We start from the raw sequence: 20,777 nt of genomic DNA, 5'->3' as shown, positions 1-20,777 counted from the left end.
ACGAGGCTGGAGAGGGGCTGGGAACACAAACCCTGTGAGGAACCCCTGAGGGAGCTGGGGGTGCCCAGCCTGGAGAAAAGGAGACTCAGGGGTGTCCCCATCGCTCTGCACAGCTCCTGAAAGGAGCCTGTGCTCAGCTGGGGCTGGGCTCTGTCTGCAACAGCACTGACACAGCCAGAGCACACAGCCTCAAGCTGTGCCAAGGGAAATACAGGTTCGATATCACAGAATAATGAGGTTGGAAGAGACCTCTAGGATCATCAAGTCCAACCTATGCCCTAACACCTCAGCTAGACCATAGCACCAAGGGCCATGTCCAGTGTTTTTTTTAAACACATACTGGAATGGGGCAGGAGAAATTGTCCTGGAGCAGGATGCACAAAAGGAAGGGGAATGATGCCTGGGAAAAGCAGGATTCTCTGGCTAACCTGTGTCCAGAGAATGTGAATTTGTGTCACTGTGCAGCTGATGTGCACCAGTGGGTGATTCCTGTTGGGGACACTCAGAGCTCTGCCAGCTCTGACATTCCTGGGGTACCAGCAGCTGGAATGGCCTGGGAGATAAAAATCCTACCAGTCCTTATGGAATTAAGCACCAATCCCCCATTGTGGTGTGATTCCTGCCAGAGCCTTTAGAAGGTTTCAACTTTACAGCTCTTTTTGGGTTCCATGCCCTCCCTGATGGGGTGTGATGACAGGGCATGGGTGTCACCGTGCCCTCCTGTGACATTAAGTGACAGAAATACTCCCAGAGGGAAGATTATCCTGTATTTGTGAAAAGATTTTATTTTAGCTGGTTCCTGTCATCACCTGGTTTAGCTCAGAGAGTCTAGAAGTGCTTTTGAAATATGAGTTTTGGGTTTTTAATTGCTCTGATGAATGAGAAATGGTGTCTCCCTGAGGTCACAGACTTGCTGACAAAGCTTTGTTAAAAAATATGGAAGGTGAGGGATAGAGCTTTTTTTGTTTATTTTAATGAAGTTTGGAGGCTGGGACTCCTAGAGCTGGAAAACTCCTAGAAATTCCTCATGCTGATAATGCAAATTTCTCCTTCTGAAGGGATGGGATGAATTTTGTTCCTGGAAGACAAAGCCATTCATGACCCTATAAAATGGCCAGGAGCAAATCTGTTATTCAGCACTTGACCAGATGAAAATTTAAATAAAACTTCTGAAAAAAACCAAACAGAAGACTGGGAAAAAACCTCAAATATTTCCAGCAGTCTAACAATGTTGGCTTAGATCTTTTAAGATCCTTATCTACCTAATTTGCCTTGATTTCTCTCTAAATTAGATACTTAAATATTTCTTGCCTCAGATCCTCAGGTCTTACCTTATTACAAGGAAGGCAAACTTTTGAAGTTTTTTTTTTTTACTAGACCTAAGAGGTCAGGAATACTGACTGCTCTGACATCAAAAGCTCCTTATTAATACTTGTTGAAATATTTAATGCCACCTGGTAATGGAGCTCTAATGAGAGATGTATAATAAGGACAGAAATTTCTTTCAAGTCTTTTTTTTTGGCAAGATTTCAACTGAAAAGAGAGACAGACCATACAGAGAAGTCACTCTTGCTTATTCATTCCCTCCATTTACCAGAGGAAATAATAAGCTAGATTGGCAGAGTAATTAAAAGTTTGAGGATTAGGATTTCCTCTGGAATTAGGACTAAATGTTTAGGAAACAAACCCCACACTTGAAGTCTTTCAACTCAAAAAAATGTCACAGATTTACAGAACTCGGTTTTGGGAGCACCTTTTGCAGTGACTTTTCCATGGGAACACGAAGAAATCCATGGGCCAGAAACTCCTCAATGTTGCAGTGAGGGCTGGAAGGGCTGGTTCTGTCTCTGGGAATTATTCACCTCCAGCTGGGAAATTTACCTGAGACAGAGGCCACAAATTAGGCTTCCAATCTATGCCAGCTGAAGACAAAAAATAGGTTGGAATTAGGGATGGATCCATGTTTCAGGAACTCCCCAAACTCCCAGTAAAGTCAATTAGTGCCAGGAGCACTTGGGCAGCAAGTTTGGATTTCTTGGTGCAGAGTCCCACTGAGCTGGGAGTGGGGATCCCCCTGCCTGACATTTAATGAAGGAGACAGAAAACCACCAAAAATTGGGGATTAAATTCTCAGCATCCTCCCACCCACTGCCCTTTGCTGGGAGCCCTGAGGGTTCTCTGTCACTGGGGAAACACCTGGGCAGGGGCTCCACAAACCTTCCCTGAAATGGGGCAGAAAAGGGACCTGAGAGGGTCACCTGGAGCCACCTCCCTGCTCCAGCAGGGCCATCCCAGGGCACAGGGCACAGCATTGTCCCTGGAATATCCCAGGGAGGAGACTCCACACCTCCTGAGCTGCTTGTTCACCTCACAGGGAAGAAGTTCTTCCTGATGTTCAGCTGGAACTTCCTGGGATCAGTTCCTGCCTGTCCGGCTGTCCCATTGCTGGAGCAGAGCCTGGAGAGCTCTGAGCCCTCCCTGCAGGTGTTTTGATGAAATTCCTCTCAATCCTCTCTTTTGGAGGCTGAACAGCCCCAGCTCTCTCAGCAGAGGTGCTCCAGTCCCCTCAGCATCTCTGTCACTCTTCATCCAGGAGCTCTGAGTATTTCTGGGTTTACATCAACCCTGCTGGAAACTCCCCTGGCATTGGGGAGAGGCAGCTCAGTGTGGGTCACAGATAAAAACAGATTATTCAGAAGTAGGGAAAGGTTTTGTGGATGCTCACATTGGGTTTTTAGACAGGGTGGTACAAGATTGGACACTGTGACAATGAGAATAAAAACCAGAGATCCCAGAATTGTGTGGGTTAAAAGGGACCTTAAATCCCATCCCATCCCACCCCTGCCATGGCAGGGACACCTCCCACTGTCCCAGGTGCTCCCAGCCCTGCCCAGCCTGGCCTTGGGCACTGCCAGGGATCCAGGGGCAGCCACAGCTGCTCTGGGCACCCTGTGCCAGGGCCTGCCCACCCTCACAGGGAACAATTCCTCATTCCCAATATCCCAACTAAATCTCTCCATGAATGGTCATCATGGAAATTCTGAAGTACACCAGACGATTTTGGGGGGTTTTTGTTTGTTTTGGGGTTTGTTTTTAATTTTTAAGATGGTTTTCTCCAAGAGAAGAAGCAGAGGCTCTATGGGCTCATTTTAGGGATGATTATCTCTGCTCCAGGCAGAAACCTATTTTAGTGTGATTTTTGAACAAAGAACTTTGGAAAACTGTCCTGAAAAGCCCTACAAATTCAACCTCTTAAATTCCGGGTAGCCCATACCTCCAAACCCTCCTGAATTCCAGGCTGAGGAGCTGTGGGACTGCATTCACACCTGGCTGTGCACCGGGGATGACCCAAACCTTCCCACCCCTTTCCTGGGGGATCGCAGAGTTTCCATAGGCTCAGATTTCTACAAATCCCTAATTGAATACTGACTGCAGGGAATATTTGGTGCCTTAAGGACTTTGCTGGTTGTTTTGGTGGCACAGTGATGGCCAGACTGTTGTGGTGTTGTGAGGGTCCCCAGGACGAGGTGAGAGATGAGGATTTGACTCCAAGTTCTCAGAAGGCTGATATATATTATATTATATTATATTATATTATATTATATTATATTATATTATATTATATTATATTATATTATATTATATTATATTATATTATATTATATTATATTATATTACTATACTAAGGAAAGAGAAAGACATCAGAAGGCTAAAACAAGAATGATAATAAAAACCTGTGACAGACTCAGAGTCTGACACAGCTGGACTGGGATTGGTCATTAATTATAAACAATTCACATGGAACCAATCAAAGATGCACCTGTTGGTAAGCAACCTCTAAACCACATTCCAAGCAATCAGATAATTATTGTTTACATTACTTTTCTGAGGCTTCTCAGCTTCTCAGGAGAAAAATCCTGGCAAAGGGATTTTTTAGAAAATATCATGATGATAGACAGACTGGATGTGTCCCCTCACTCCTGCCTGGGTAACTCACAGCACAAACATCTGGGGAGGAGCCCAGCTGGGGCTGAGCCCTCCAGGAATACTCCTGGAAAGCCCCATTCTGCCCAAGGTTTGTGCACAAATCCATTAGATAGAGGCAGAACGAGGGGATTTGAAACAGCTCCTGGAAATATTGGTAAAATCCTTTAACTGGGAGAGTGACAGAGTTTAAAAATGGCTTAAAATTAATCCATGGTGAGGGAACATCGCTGCAGAGGAGCAGGGCCTGGCTGGTGGGATGCAGAGCAAGAGAGAAATCAGAAATTCCAAAGATGCTGTTTCAGGGAAGGTGCTCAGGAATGGACTGAGGAGGCTTTTTGTGAACTGCAGCAGCAGGAGAGGTCTAAATGCAAATCTGTAAACAAATCAAAATGAAAGGTTTCATCTTTTTTTTCCAGGAGGTGCTAAAAGCACTACTCAAAGACCAAACACTCCCAAACAGACTCAAACACTACACAAGATCAGTACTTTCTGCTCTGTTTTAATTTCTGCAGTTACTTTTCTCTTAGTCTGGTAAATCAGACAATTCCACATAATCCTTATGAGCATCTATAGAAACATGAAAGTACCTATAGCCTTTGCCTAGGAAGGAAGATGTGAGCAGTTAGAAAGGATCTGCTAAACCCTGCAACTCTACCCAGGCACCTCTAATTCAATTATACCTGTCCCTCTGGGGAGAAGTTTAATTACATTACAAATTAATTTTACTTAAAGAACAGTTGGTAAAAGCCTACGGCTCTGCATTGATTTATTTTTCCCTTGGTCTTTTCTTTTAACTTTTCTGTTTTGAATTGTTCTGATTAGCTTTCTCTGCTTTCTCTGCATATCTCTACAACTGCTTTGGAAAAAGGACTGCAGGAGCTTTGGAGAGAGGCTTGGGATTTCTTTAGCCTTATTGGAAGCACTGATGAGGAATTCTTTGAATTCTTGTGGTATGATTAATAACAGCCAATACTTCATGCCCCTGTAATTATCCTCAAATTCAATCAGAGATTCTCCTTCTCTGTGTGGAAAGGACTCCAGGGCCAAATAGGACTTCTCTCATGCTGCAGGTGGACACTGCTCACTGAAGCACAGAACTTTGGTTAAATAAGCTGCAGTTGCTATAAAAGAATATATTTCATGCATCTATTTCATGATTTTGTTATTATCTCTTCACTCTCCTTTCCACTACTGCCAATATTCTGAGAAAGATTTCTGTCAGAAACCAACTCTGCAATGGCAGCACTGAGGTCTGGTAGCAGCAAAGATGAATTTTCAACCTGGGGACACCAGGAGTCACCCGGGCTGTGCCTTTGGGAAGGGCACCCCCTGAGTGAAACTTGAGTGACCCAGTGGTGAAACCTGCTCCCCACAGTCCCTGAAATCTGTCCCACAATCTCTAAAAGCCATCCCACAGTCCCAAAAATCCATCCTAGAGTGCCAAAACCCCATCCCACAGTCCCTTAAACCCATCCCACAGTGCTAAAAATTCATCCCACGGTGTCAGAAACCCATTTCACAGTCCCAAAAACCCATCCACAGTCCCTAAAACCCATCCCACAGTGCCAAAACCCCATCCCACATTGCCAAAAACCCATCCTACAGTCCCTAAATCGCATCCTGTGGGAGCAGCTGCAGGCAGTGCTGCAGGGCAGGAGTCCCCAGGGATGGGGCTGGGCTGGGCTCCTCTTTCTCTGCCTAAAGCTGTGGAGCTCTCTGGGTCTGTGGGATGGGTTTTAGGGACTGTGGGATGGGGTTTTGGCACTGTAGGATGGATTTCAGGGACTGTGGGACGGATTTCAGGGACTGTGGGGAGGAGGTTTCACCACTGGGTCACTCAAGTTTCACTCAGGGGCTGCCCTTCCCAAAGCTCCTTTCCTTCTCCAGCACGTCCTGCAGGGATCCTTCCTGACTCCTTTATCTGTGTAGGTCTGAGCCCCAAATCCACAATGCCTCCTTTTGATAAATCCAGTGTCTGAGCACAGCATTTGAGCCATTATGGCCTGTTCCCTGCCCAGTGCTGAACCTCATGTTTGGGGCAATTTGGCCTTTTTTTGGTGCTGTTGTTGCCTTTGAAGTCAAGGCCCATCTCCCTCTGGATACCAATATGCAGGATCTGCAAGGAAAAGGCTTTCTGGAGCATATTTATTTCTGCCTGCTGAGCATTTCACATCTGCTTGGGCAAAAAGGGGGAAGTTTTGCCCTGCTGAGGTTCTTTTAATGTGAGAGGAGAGTGAGGAGAGGGAAGTGTCAGGCTCAGCACCTACTTCTGATGCCACTGGACATGGAGATGGGGCAGAAATGGAATTAATCCATAAATGATTGACAAAAACGAGCTGGTAACTCTAATTAGGAACCTAATTCAAAGGTGTGGGGTGAAGGGATGCTTGCATGACCTTTGCCAACAGCACAGCTTGGAAATGAAATAAGAGTGTTTTTATCAAATCTTTCCTCCTTAAATCACATCACAAAATGCTTTTGAGTAAGGCAAATGAAATTAGGTGAGGTTTGAATACCAGGAGGCCCAAACAACAAAATTGCATTTTCAATTATTTAGGCAGGGCCTTCTCAGAAGAAATTGTGTGTTGGATGCAGCAGCCTCTCCATGGAGCCAATTCCTTCTGCCTGAGGAGCTCAGGGTCTGAATTCCACTTCCCTCCATCCCAGCCTCACTGGGCTCTGATTTGTAGCATCTGGTGCCTGCTGGGACACAGCTCTTGCTGCCAGGTCTGGAATTCATCAGCTGGGAAAGGCCAAGGGTGGCTCCTGCAAGAGCAGCAGAAGGAAGTTGGGTTTTAGATGCTCTGAGTTTTAAACATTTCCTGGCTTTTTTATATATATATATTTTAAATTCTGTGAATTCCATGACTCATTCCAGCAGCCCCAGGTCCTCCTGCTGGTCCCAGAGCTGGAGGCAGCTCTGCAGGTGGGGCTCACCAGAGCAGATGGAAGGTCAGATGCATTCCCATCACAATCATGGATATCTCCTTACTCTGGGATCCTTGGTGCTGGACACAGTTTCCTCACTGAGTCCTTGCACCTCCTGTGAGAAAGGAGAGAAAAGTTGCAGCTTGGTGAGCTGTGAAGAGGCTTCTCCTCAAAAGCTCCAAGCCCAAGGTGAGAGGGAGTTGTGCTGCTCCTGTGCCCTGAGACCCAGAGGGAGGATCTGCCTCTTCCTGTGAAAAAGGCTATGGGTCTCAGATTTTGTCATCCTATTCCTCAGCTGGGAACACATTGCCCTTGGAGTCTCCTTGGGTGATCTTGGTGCTGTTTTCAAGGAGAGCAGCTCACGTGGGATAATTAATACTCCTGAAATTTCCTCCCCTTTTGCAAATGTTGGCACAGGTGTCCTTGCAGGCTCCTCACTAAGGTGTTAATAAAGCCTCTCTCATCTCATTATTGCTTCCTGGATTTCAGGGATCTTTATGCCCATGGTGTTCCATGACTGGCTTTCATTTAAAATTTCAAATTTAAAACCCCATTTTATTTTGAGTAATTGAAGCTGCATTTTTCAAGGCATTTCCAAAGACACCCAGGATGGCGCTGGGCCGGCTCTGCTCACTCCAGTGGATGTGCAAGGCTGGGAATGGAAATCCAAGGCAGATGGAAATCTCGCCCCACACTCAGCTGAAGCTGGAGGTTGCAGGAGGTCAGAGAATGGTGGAATCATGGAACATCCTGAGCTGGAGGGGACCACAGGGATCATCAAATCCAGCCCCTGTCCCTGCCCAGCCCCCCCAGCAGCCCCACCCTGGGCACCCCTGGCAGCGCTGCCCAAAGGCTCCTGGAGCTCTGGCAGCCTCGGGGCTGTGCCCATTCCCTGGGCAGCCTGGGCAGTGCCAGCACCCTCTGGGGGCAGAGCCTTGCCCTGAGCTCACAGAATTCCCAGAATTCCCAGAATCACTGGGTTGGAAGAGACCTTCAAGATCATCGAGTCCAACCCAGCCCCAACCCTCCACTCAACCCTGGCACCCAATGCCACATCCAGGCTTTGTTAAACACACCCAGGGATGGGGACTCCACCACCTCCCTGGGCAGAACATTCCAGAACTTTATCACTCTTTCTGTGAAAAACTTTTTCCTAATATCCAACCTGAATTTCCCTTGGCACAGCTTGAGGCTGTGTGCTCTCATTCTCCAGTCTGAGCTGCCCTGGCCCAGCCCCAGCCGTGCCCTGGCTCCTGTCCCTGTCCCAGAGCAGAGACAGGAGCTGTCTCAGAGTGCAAAGCACCTGGATCCAGGCTCATCCTGCTGAAATTTTCCTTGTATATGTTTCCCCTCTTCTGTCTCTGTGCACCTCTGCATAAAGTTTGGCACCATCTCCTTTTTATCATTCCTGGAATCATAAAATTGAAATTACAGGAGACTTTCTTGTAGCATCTGTTCTGCTGCAGCCTCTGAGAACCTCCTGTGCTGCACTAAACAAGGTGATTAATCCCCACCTTTTGAGGTTTGATTCTTTTCCTCATCTTTTCTCCAGAGAGAGAGCTTTGCCTTCTGCTGTTTGGTTTTTCTTGGTAGTGTAGGTGGTTTTTGCCTTTTTTTGGTGTTTTTTTTTTTTGTTTTGTTTTTAACATTTCACTCTTGCTGTTGCTTATTGGCCTCCAGATCCAAACTTAAAATGCCAAAGGCAGTGTTTGCTGTAACTTAAAGTTCTCAAAACTTGATGTGGAAATTGAAGCCTCCAGCTCTGTTCCTTCTGCCCTTTGTTTCATCATAGGTGATAAATTTTCCCATCAAAAGCTTCCCAGCCTGTGATATGTGGAGGAAAAAGGAAACAGAAGGGGCTCTTCCATAATTACAGGGCTATAAAGGCATAATAAAAATAAATGTGGTAACGGGAGACACAACACCTCTGAATACGAGCCCTCAGAGTCAGCACTTCTGTTGGGTAGGAAGGTATTTTTATCATCAGAGGATGGTACAGAAACTTACACCCCACACCCAAAAGTTTCCATCTCTTGCAAGTACAGAAGTCCCGAAACATCTCTGCAATTAAATTTGACCTTTAAAAATATTAGATACAGGGCTTTCCTTGGAAATTCCTTTACAGAGACAATGAGAGTATGATTTAATGCTCCTTTTCTCACCCAAGGGCACAGGTGAGCATTGCCTTCACACAGCTCATGGACGCCCAGAGAAAATTGTGCCAAACTGTGCCTGGCTCCTGTTTGCCATTGCACAGGGATTTCCTTCCACCACCAGGCCCTTGGTGCTGTGAAAAAGGGAACAGAAATTCCCTACATGAAGAGCTCTGCCCACCAAGGATTAATTTAATCTCTTCTCCTGTTCCCAGATTTCGCAGAGTTTGTTTTCCTGGGGCTGTTCCTCACTGAGATGTCTCTGAAGATGTATGGGCTGGGGCCAAGGAATTACTTCCACTCTTCCTTCAACTGCTTTGACTTTGGGGTGAGTAACGTCCAGCAGGGGTGTGATGGTGTTCACAGGGGTCCCAGGATGAGGGAAGAGATGAGGATCTGACTCCATGTTTCAGAAGGCTGATTTATTATTTTATGATATATATTATGTTAAAAGAAAATTATATATTAAAACTTACTTAAAGAATAGAAGAAAGGATTTAATCAGAAGGCTTGAAAGGAAAGGAATGGAATGATAATAAAATCTTGTGACTGACCAGAGTCAGAGATAGCTGGACTGTGATTGGCCATTAATTAGAAACAACCACATGAGACCAATCACAGATGCACTTGTTGCATCCCACAGCAGCAGATAATCAATGTTTACATTTTGTTCCTGAGGCCTTTCAGCTTCTCAGGAAAAAAGATCCTAACGAAAGGATTTTTCATCAAATATGTCTGTGACACAGGGTGGATAAATCATGGAATGGTTTAGGGTGAGAGAGGCCTTAAAATCATCTAATTCTAACCCCCTGCCATGGCAGGGACACCTTCCACTGTCCCAGGTTACCCCAGCCCTGTCCAGCCTGGCCTTGGGCACTGCCAGGGATCCAGGGGCAGCCACAGCTGCTCTGGGAATTCCATTCCAACCCCTCCCCACCTTCACAGGGAAGAATTCTTTCCCAATATCCCATCCAACCCTGTCACTCCATGTCCTTGAAAGCCCTCCCTGTGACGAGCAGGTGTCTCTGCTGTCATTCAGGTGCTGGGCGTTTGAGGATGAGTATGGAAATCCACGGGAAGTGCTCCTGGGGGGAGCAATCCCCGTATATATTAGCAGTGAAATGCATTCAGCTTCCCTCGTTATCCTCCTTCTGGAAGGGAAGTGACAGCCGGGGGATTTCATTTCCTCCAGCCCCGGGCTCTTGGCAGCATCAGCACCCCGGAGTGCTCTGATTGCAGATTCTGTCCCTCCCATTGCAATGAGCTGATTGAAAGACAAAAAAAATACCCCAAAAAACCCACACATCTTCCTGCTCGTGTCACCCACTGAGCAGCCTTCACCCGGAGTCACAGGGCAGAGCTTTGCAGACATCACCAGGAGCAGCAGAGTAAACACCTGATGAGGTGACAGCAGGGCAATAATTCAAATCCTTTCAGTGCAGAAGTCCAGGCTCAGACTGTGAATAGCAGGGCTGGGTTTGGCTCCATCTGACAGAGAGCCTGGCGTGGGGATGTTAATTTATTCATTAAAAGCTATTTGCTGTAATCTCTGCTCAGAGGAGAACTCCTCTCTCTTATCTGCAGTGTGGGCTGAGCAGGACTCAGGCTGTTGTGACAACCCAGATATGGAGCTTTAAATCCAGCCACGGGCACAGGGAGAGGGGCTCAGTATTGGTATTACCAATACAGCAGGACAGGATGTGCCTTGGCTTGTCTGGCCCTTGGTGCTGAACCAAATAGTGGCACTGTGGTGTTTCACCCCACAGACACTTTGGGCTGGCTGGGTGTGTGGTGTTTCACCCCACAGACACTTCGGGCTGGCTGGGTGTGTGGTGTTTCACCCCACAGACACTTTTGGCTGGCTGGGTGTGTGGTGTTTCACCCCACAGACACTTTTGGCTGCCTGGGTGCTGCAGCTGGGCCCGTGGAGACAAGTCCAGGCCTGCAGGAGCTCTGGTGGTGCTGGGATGGAGCTTCCCCCCATAACAGGGTCTGCTCCTCAGGTTTTCCCCTGGCAGAGAAGCTTTAAGGGGATGGTGAAGGAAAGGAGTCGGTTCTGATGGAGGGTTTGGATCCAGAGCTTTATTCTGGCCCACAGGCCTCTGAATGCAGCACCAGCTCCAACAGAACTCCCTGAGCCCGTGGTTGCTGTTCCTTTAACCCCGGAGAGCTCTGAGCTGCCCCCCAGGCTGGCTGCCAATTTCCTTGGAACCCCAAATCCAGGCTGCTTCCTCCACAATGAGAGCTTGTTGGGGACAGGTGATTTAGGAGCTTGCACAAGGCAAAAGCTGCACTTAGGAGGTGTTTGAGCTTTGTGGGCTGTGCAGCCGTGGCAGGGAGCTCCACCGAGGGTTTCCCAGGAGGAAAAGCTGTTGATCTGTTGCTAATTCCTCCTCCTTCAGAGAATCCATAGGGATCCTCCTTCTGTCTGTGTTTTTCCCTCCCTCACCCACCTTCCAGCCCCCAGAACGAGTTCAGCACTGGAACATCACAGAGCTCTGTACCAAGTTTTGTCTGACAAACCATTGAGATGGAACCGTGCGAGCTCAAAGGGTGAAACAACAAACCAGAGCAACATCTGCCTGGGGAGCAGCACTCCAGTGGGAACCAGGCTCCCAGGAGGGGCAGCTGAGGAAAATTAATTATCAGTGCCATGTACAGGGGCTGAGGAAAGGTTTCTGCTGATTCATGAGTGCCTGGGTTTGAAAAGACAGGTGTCTGCTAAGGAAGGCAGGAGCCTCCCCTGAAATGGAAAATGTAAACCCCCTCCCTCTGAATTATAACTATTTTGAAATTGTGGGGCTCTCAGGCAAAGATATGGGAATAGGAATAACAGTTCTTTACTAGGGAAATTAAAAATACAAATGCAAGAGTACAAAAAAATAAACCCCACTGCCAGAGTGAGAGCAGTCCCTGCCCCCTGTGTGTCAGGGAGGTGTCCCAGCCCCATCCCATGGGGGCTCAGCCCTCCTGCAGTGCCAGCTGTGGCTCTGCTGCAGCAGGGATCCTGCACAAGGGGGGAGTTTTCCTCTGCAGCTCCAGGGCTGCTGCAGATGGGCCTGGGCTCCCTCTGGCCATGCAGGGCAGCAGAAAGCTGCTCCTCTGGCAATGCAGGGGGCAAAGGCTGCTGTGCTGTGCCAGGCTCAGATTGGATCCAGGCAGGAATGCTTGGCTCCTGCCCTGGGCGCAGCATCTCCCCATGGGATGCTGGAATGGGATCAGCCCTGCAGGGACACTCAGTGGCCATGGACAGCAGAGATCTCCTGGAGGGAGGGTTGGCTGTGGGAGAGAGAAAGAACCAACTGCCCCATGGACAGCAGAGAACTGCCCCAGCTCTGACAGATGGAGATAGAACACACACCCAACTACACCTGAGATAATGAAGGATTCCCAGTGGTGGGAGAGAAGTTTTAGTTCCTTCTTCAAATAGCAGACACTGGAATTATCAACTATGGTGGGATTCCCTTTCCCTCTGTATTTTCTGGAAGCTCAGGGCACACTGTGTGTTGCAGGGCACTCAAGCAGTGATGGAATTTTCAGAGACATCCAAGTTTTTGTCATGAAAAGGTGGGAGAAGGAACTGTTGGCATTTGCAGTTGAGCCAGCATTAAAAAGCTCTAATTAAAAATTAGTGTCCTTCAAAAAAAGATGTCTTAAGGTAGTTTGATTGCTAGAGAAGAAAGCAACAATCTCCTCTCAGTGTATAAATCACAGGGTGTTCTCCTCCTGGCTGTGGGGAAGGCTGGGATGAGGTTTTCCAGTTCTCCTGGCTAATTTAGGATTCTCCTGAACTTTTTGTAACAAAGGGGTTCCCAGTGCTGCCGCCCCCATTAATCCTCCCTCCCACAGCACAAACCAGCTGGGCTCTGGTGATAGCCAGTTCTGAACTGGTGTTTATGGTGTGCTCTGCCCAGCTGGGGCCCACGGGCTGTGGGAGCCCAGAAATGTTGGGTTAATGTGAATTACACCAGCAATTGGCAGGGAAATGCCTGTTTGATCCTATTAACTCTGCAGAAACCTGTGTGGGTTTAATTGTCCTTCCCAGCTGTGCTGAACCCATCACTGTTTGTCCTTTTCCTAATGAAGGATTTCTGAGATTATGTTTTCCCTGCTTGAGGTGAATTCTCTGCCATCCTTAAACCAACCAGAAAAACAAAATTTGAAAAGCCCACCTTGATTTGGGACAATTTTTTCAGCACCCCCAGGCTGAGGGCCAGGCAGATGACGGGATATCTGTGCCAGAGGCTTTGCAGGATCTCATAATAATTATTGCTTTAATTGCTCTCCTAAAGACTCTCAGCTGCCAGAAGTTTCTGGTAGATGTTACCCAGAGCTGCTGTTCTGCTGTAGATGAGAAAATTTAGTCTTTGATGGGAAGAAGAGGATGGGGCAGTGCCCTCCTGCACCTCTGCAGGTTGTGTGGGGTGGGAAAAGGAATGACAGTGGGCTGACAGGAGAATGTTCTTTTTTGCTTTGGTTTTAAGCTTGTTTGAAGCAAAAATCTCAGCTTATTGCTTGTATTTTGTGGTAAAATCCCCAAGCTTTATTTTCTGAGTCCCATCAACTGTTGGCATTTGCATTAAAAAATGTAATTAAAAATTACAGTATCCTTCAAAAAAAAGGTATTTTGTTGTAATTTGATTGGATAGAGAAGAAAGCAATAAGCTCCTCTCTGTGTATAATCACAGAGTGTTCTCCTCCTGGCTATGGAGAAGGCTGGGATAAGGCTTTCCAGTTCTCCTGGCTAATTTAGGGTTCTCCTGAACAGCCTGAACTCTGGTTCCTGAGCACCCCAAGGAGCTTAGCAGCAGCTGTGCCCTTGTTGGAACCCAGGACATTCCTCTGACAGCCCTGGAGGACTCCAGACCCTGGCAGGGGCTCAGAGACCTTGGCATGGAGTCACAAACACCTGTGCCTTTGGTTTTAGCCCATGGAAACAATTACCAGCTTTGTGTGAGGAGTTGCAAGCCACAAGAGTTTGAGTAGAATGATAATGAATTTATCACAGGGTGAAAATGTAGAATTTTGGGGTTTTAGAATGAGGGCTCAAGAGGCAAGATGGAGGAATCTGGGCGTGCCCTGCCCTTCTTCTTGTCCTCCATCTTCTCCTGTGATGGTGACACTTCTGGATTGGTTTGGAGTAGAGACAGACTGTCTAACATAGGTGATAGGTATTGGAAAATTATTGTAAATAAAGTACAGGTAGTTGTTAGTATAAAAAGTTAACACTGCCCCAAGGGCAGGGACTGTGCCCCAACGTGACCTGCTGGACAGATCTCAGCAGATCAGAGAAAGAATATAATAGATAAAAAAAATAAACAACCTTGAAAAGCAGAACCGATGAATCTTGACTTCTTTGGTCTCGAGGCTGGGAAAAAAGAGACTTTCTAATACCTGGGGAGCCATCTCAACCACAGAAACCCGAGATGCCCTCTCTGAGGTGGTCTCTCCCTGCAGGTGATCGTGGGCAGTATCTTTGAGGTGATTTGGGCTGCAGTGAAGCCGGGCACCTCCTTTGGCATCAGCGTCCTGCGCGCCCTGCGGCTGCTGAGGATCTTCAAAGTGACCAAGTAAGTGCAGCTCCCTTGGCTCTCACAGCAGGCTCTGAGCACGCCAGGAGATCCCTGTGCCCAGCCCCAGGGCCAGCAGGAGTGCTTTCCACATTTATCCACAATAAACTAATAATTAAATAGCTAAAAAGTTAAAAATTATCCAAAAAAAACCCCAATGCCCCAACCCCTGGTGCAGCTGGCACAAAATCCCTGCCTGCCCCAACCTCCAAGGTCTGCACTGGGGACAGGAGCAGACTGAATCTGCAGAGGCAGAATTCCCCTTTCCTTGGCTGGGCAGTTGGAAATTTTGGGAATTCCTGAGCCTGGATTTACACCCACAAGGGATTTTAAGAGCCCTTTGTCTCTTCAGCCTCACGTCCAGGTTTGTCTGCCCTTGGTTCTCGGTGGGCTGACAGCAGAATGTCTTTCTTTGCTTTATCTTCAGGCTTGTTTAAAACAAAAATATTGTGTTATCACTTGTGTTTTATAAAAATCCCATGTTTTTAATATTTTTATAGAAATGTAAATTGGTAAAAATCCCAAGTTTTATTTTCTTTTTAAGTTCTATCAACTTCCCACTGATCCAATGACAGTTTCTAAGTGGGAATGACAGTGGGCTGACAGGACAATGTCCTTTTTTACTTTGGTTTTAAGCTTATTTAAAACAAAAATCTCAGTTTATCACTCTTCTTTTGTGAGGTTTTTTTTTTCCCTTTCTGAGTCCCATAAACTTAGAATGTCTTTCTTTGCTTTATCTTTAGGCTTGTTTAAGAAAGAATATTGTATATTCTGCTATCACTCATATTTTGTGGTAAAAACCCCAAGTTTTATTTTCTTTTTAAGTCCCATCATCTTCCCACTGATCTAATGACAATTCCTTAAGTATCCAGGCTCTGGAAAAGCAGCTTCCCTGGGGATTGCTGGGTGCTAATCCTGGGGCTGAGCTGCTGTGCTGACACAAATCTGAAACATGTTCCTGCTGCCTGGGCTGGGAATGTTGGAGTTTTTCAGCCTGGAGTCTCTGAGGTGGAATTTTCACTCAGGTTCCCACAGCTTTTCTGTTGTTTTTGTGCTCCTGCCTTGAGTTAATGTGTGCTGGCTTCAGCAAACAGCTCCTGTGCCATCTCCAAACCCATCCAGAGCCGTTTTTGCAGGATTGCTGGAGAAATTGATGACAAATTTAGGTGCTCCTGCTGTTGTTTTCCACCTTATTCTTTACACCATTCCCTCTTCAGTGCTCCCTTGTTTCCATCACTCCTTGAATTCTTCATAGCTTGAAGTAACAGGAGCAGGGACAGCCCCTCCCTCCAAAAATACCCCAACCACCTTAAACAGATAAAGAAAATCTGAGCAAAACAGTCATTTGAAGTAAGCAGGAATGAGTTTTGTAGCTCTCTGGGGCTGATTTGTACCTGCTCATTGTTTATTGCCGATTATTATTATTCAGATCCAAGGTTTGTGTGTGGTAGTGGGTCATTTGTTGTCCTCTGGGAAAAACAGAGTGGAAACTTTAAAGTTCTGGAAACTTTAAATGTTCAGCAAGAAAGCTGGGCACCTGCACCAAAAATGTCACTGTGCTTTACCTTTGCACTGATTTATGTGTGAGAAACTCCTGGGTTTGCAGCAAATGCAGAGCAATTTTCAGCAGTTCATTTTACCCAGAGCTGCTGAGATCTGCTCTTGCTGATTTTTTAAATATCTTGGATGTTTTTGCAAGTTACAATTTTATTTTTGTGAGTCCTGACCCCTGATTGCAGTCAGCATGATAAAGGGATGAAAAATGGGATAATTTAGGTTGGAAGAGACCTTCAAGGCCATCGTGTCCAACCAGTCTTTCCAAGGCCACCTCTCATCCATGTCCCCAAGTGCCACATCTGCAGGGATGGTGACCCCACCACTGCCTGGGCAGCCTGGCCAGGGCTTGACAAACATTTTAATGAAGAAATTTTTCCCAGTACCCAACCTAAACCTGTGTGGGACCATCTGAGGCCGTTCCTTCTTGCTATTGCTCATTCCTTGGGAGAAGAGATTTAACTTCACAAACCAAGCTGAGGGCTCTGCTCCTTCTCAGGACAGCAAGTGACACTCTCAAGCCACTGATGCTGAAGTTCCCCTGCCTTAATTAAGTGGATTTTTCATCACACATGACAGAATTGAGTTCATTGCGTGACCAGAGCCAGGTCCCTGCAGCTCCCAGGGGGAATCCTGCTTTATCCCAGTGCCTGAGTGAAAAGCCAGGTGTCTGCTAAGGAAGGCAGGAGCCTCCCCTGAAATGGAAAATGTAAACCCCCTCCCTCTGAATTATTATAAATTTGAAATTAAGGGACTCTAAGGCAAAGATAGGGGAATGGGAATAACAATTCTTCACTAGGAAAATAAAATATAGAAATGCAATAGTACAAAAAAAGAAAACAAACCACTGCCAGAGTGAGAATAGGAGTTGACCCCCTGTGTGTCAGGGAGGTGTCCCAGCCCCATCCCATGGGGGCTCAGCCCTCCTGCAGTGCCAGCTGTGGCTCTGCTGCAGCAGGGATCCTGCACAAGGGGGGAGTTTTCCTCTGCAGCTCCAGGGCTGCTGCAGATGGGCCTGGGCTCCCTCTGGCCATGCAGGGCAGCAGAAAGCTGCTCCTCTGGCAATGCAGGGGGCAAAGGCTGCTGTGCTGTGCCAGGCCCAGATTGGATCCAGGCAGGAATGCTTGGCTCCTGCCCTGGGCGCAGCATCTCCCCATGGGATGCTGGAATGGGATCAGCCCTGCAGGGACACTCAGTGGCCATGGAGAGCAGAGATCTCCTGGAGGGAGGGTTGGCTGTGGGAGAGAGAAAGAAACAACTGCCCCATGGCCAGCAGAGAACTGCCCCATCAGATGATGATAGAACACACACCCAGCTGTACCTGAGACACACGTGAAACAAATTCCTATTTATAAATTTCTCCCCCAAAGCTCTTCCCCACTCATGTTCTCCCCTGGCTGCTCTGATCCAACGCAGGTACTGGAATTCCCTGAGGAATCTGGTGGTCTCCTTGCTGAACTCCATGAAGTCCATCATCAGTTTGCTTTTCCTGCTGTTCCTGTTCATCGTGGTCTTTGCTTTGCTGGGGATGCAGCTCTTTGGAGGGCAGTAAGTTGTTCGTTTTTTAGTTTTGGGTTTTTGTTTGTTTGTTTTTGTTAAAGTCAGTACTAAATTGTGAAACTGATTTTTTTGTTTGGACTTAGATGTTTATTGGTTTTTATTTAGGTTCTAGTTTTCAAGTTTTGAGTTTCGTAGTACTTTGCCTTAACAAACTAAAATGGAGTTGTATGTCTTTTTTTACAAGATCTTTTAAGGACAAACTGTCTAATTAAGAAATGATAGTTAAATTATTTTTATTTTTAACTCAATAAGTAACTATTTGTGTTTTGAAATGTGGATTTTTTTATTTAATTACACAATGCTACTTAAACTTATGAAGAAGAAGGTAAAGAGGAAAGACTAGCTTCTGTCTTAAAACTTTTATTTTGTTTTATATAATATATATATAAATTTGGTTTCTATAATATATATGTATTCTAAAACTTTAAACTCTAAGTTTTTTTACTTTGTGATATTACACACTTATTTAAACTACTCACTTGAATTCTTACTTTTATTGTTTAAGGAAAGATGCTCTTATGCAAGGTTTTTTTACAGCCTTAGGTCAAATGTAGTGTTCTCTTGGGGGTTAGTGTCTGTTAGTACAGAAAATTAAAAATTTTTAGTAACTAGGTTTCTAACAGTTAGTCTGGGAAATCTTTGTTCTGCCTGCAAGAGTTCACATCCCTGATTTCAGGGCTGGGGATAGGGAAATAATTCCTGTTTTGGTGTTTTCCCTGGAGCTGGATTCTTTCCCAAGGGAGAACGTCCCCAGTTCAAAGCTCCCCCAGCATCCCCTGGTGCCCAGGACACCCAGAGCTGAAACAGGACTGGGGGCAGCACCTTCTGTACTGTTCCTTCCCTGGTAACCAGAGTGCCATTGTATTTATCCACTATAAAATATAATATCCAAATATAAAACATAATGGCACTCTGGAATATTTTCCTGCTGGAAAACAGAGTTTAGTTGGATCTGATTATTCTCATTAGAAATGCCAGCAATGGTGAATTTTGCATTAAGAACCATCACAGTGTTAGCATTTAACTCCAGCCTCACTTCTGAACTGGAATAATGAAATGGTTTTGTTTGGTCTTTTATTTTCCCAGTCAATACCTATTTTATCTTTAAAATGGTAAAAAGAAATTATCTGCTAAGAGAGTAATTTCAATTTGAGCTTTTACACTTGAGGATGAAAACTTCTTGGAATGGCTCATTCTGCAAAATCATTGGAGATTTTGATTGTTCATTTTAATTGGGGATGAAAATGAATTTCAGCGCATCAGAATTTTCCCTGGGAATGAAATTGAGTTTTTGCTGTTAAGCACCTTCTGAGACGTTCCCCACCAAGCTTGCCTGGAGTGTTCCAGCCAGGTGGAACAAATGTTGCTCCCTGACTTGGTTTATGGGGTGTTAAAGGGTGTTCCAGGCTGCCTGGAGCTGCCTGTCCCTCCCCACTCCTGTTTTTATTTCTCCCTTCTCTCCAGGTTCAATTTCCAAGATGAAACTCCAACCACGAATTTCGATACCTTCCCTGCTGCCATCCTCACAGTCTTCCAGGTAAAGCCATTCCTTGTCCTGGGGCAGTGCTAGAATTGAAATTCCTGGGTGTTTCTTCCTGCTTTGGGGGCAAACAAGTCCCCAAAAGTCTGTGGAATTTAGGAAAGGGGGAGTCCTTCCTTCTCATGTGTTTTACTTTTCTGACTGATACATGCATCACTAAAAATCAAATTAAAAATCAGTGCTGTGGTATTAAGGAAAACTAGAACAAAAGATTTATTGCTAGGGGGCAAAAATGCTGATAAATCAGATATTTCTGTTAATTAAAATTTGTGTGTGCCCAGGCTGTGCCACATCTGGATGTGCTCTTTGTGTTCTCCAGCCCCTGCCCACAGAGTTGCAGCTCTGGCACATGCAATGCTTGGATTCAAAGCTGAATTTTGCAGCTGTTTTCTACCTGTCTTTTTCAAAACAATAAATTAAAATGGTTTAAAATATTTAAAATAATTTTAAAAGAATGTTTTCAGGTGTTTCCCAGCTCAGGAGAGCTGGGGCTGCTCCAGCTGCAGGTGACCCTCACAGATTTCATTTCCAGCCTTGTCCTGCACAGTGTGGGCTCCCCCTGAACCAGAATTCCCCAGATCTCAGCAAGGCCTGGCTGATGTATTTCAGTGTCACGACCCCAAAAGGAGATAAAAAGGAAGGGAAGGGGGATGATGACAATTTCTGGATTAAGACAGAAAAAGAATCTCAAGGGAAGCTGAGAGCTCCTGAGAGCTCTGCAGGAGCCACTGCCCAGATGTGAGGCAGGTTCAGTGCTCACCTCACAAGATATTGCCCATCACGGGGGATTAAGATTTGCATAAGATTTGCATAAGGATTTTCCTGCTCATCAAAGGAAGGGCTCAGACAGGTATTGCCAGGGTGCAGCTCCGGATATGAACCCTGGGAATGTTGGTTTTGCTTTGCTTTGGGACTGGAGCTGCCTGTGGAATCCTCAGCTGGAATATTTCCTGTTAGTCCTGCAGTGTGAGGGGAAGGAAAGCATGTGGATATAAGATATTTGTCTGGAATGTCAGGGGTAGGAGCTAAACCCAGCAAAAGCCATCAGCCCTGGATTCACTGTGGTCTCCCTGCTCTCCCTCCATCCCACTCCTTCCCTGAACTGCAAACTCCAGCTCAGTGTTTCTTTCACTCTGGAAAGTTGGGATCCCTTTCCAAGCTTTTCTTCCATAACCTCAGCCAGGCTCAGTCAGAGACAGCATTCAGTGTGCTGAATCAATAAAGTTAGATACACCCTGTCCCCCTGTACCTTTGGAGATTCTCTGTGTAAGAACTTTCTCAAACAAACCCTTCTGCCCTCTGCTTTAGCCCATTTTTATCCCAGCAGCCCTGGCTGGGTCATGGTCCTGTCACTGGATACTCAGGATGGGTTTTGTCCACCTGGCAATTGGCTGAGCTCAGCCTAAATTCCCTCAGAGGAGCATCAACCTTCAGCTCCAGCTCCTGAGGAAGTCCCTGTGAGCTGAATGCCCAGCTGTGAATAAT

The 20,777-nt window shown here is 46.2% G+C and overlaps 1 protein-coding gene across 6 annotated transcripts in view; it reads left to right on the top strand.

Annotated features, from left to right (window-relative positions):
• CACNA1B (calcium voltage-gated channel subunit alpha1 B) overlaps window positions 1-20,777 on the top strand; it is a 313,833-nt gene that overhangs the window by 179,925 nt on the left and 113,131 nt on the right. For all 6 annotated transcript variants that reach the window (XM_054284411.1, XM_054284410.1, XM_054284409.1 and 3 more), the window contains 4 exons: window positions 9,284-9,396; window positions 14,526-14,638; window positions 17,609-17,740; window positions 19,217-19,289. In XM_054284411.1, coding sequence (XP_054140386.1) covers window positions 9,284-9,396; window positions 14,526-14,638; window positions 17,609-17,740; window positions 19,217-19,289 — 431 coding nt within the window. The remainder of the gene's footprint in view (window positions 1-9,283; window positions 9,397-14,525; window positions 14,639-17,608; window positions 17,741-19,216; window positions 19,290-20,777) is intronic.

Source organism: Melozone crissalis, unplaced genomic scaffold, assembly GCF_028551555.1.
Source record: "Melozone crissalis strain CALT ecotype California unplaced genomic scaffold, PUWL_Pcris_2 ptg000041l_1, whole genome shotgun sequence".
NCBI classification, from domain to species: Eukaryota; Metazoa; Chordata; class Aves; order Passeriformes; family Passerellidae; genus Melozone; species Melozone crissalis.
Note: the sequence above shows the minus strand (reverse complement) of the source record. Positions and strands in the feature narration are given on the sequence as shown.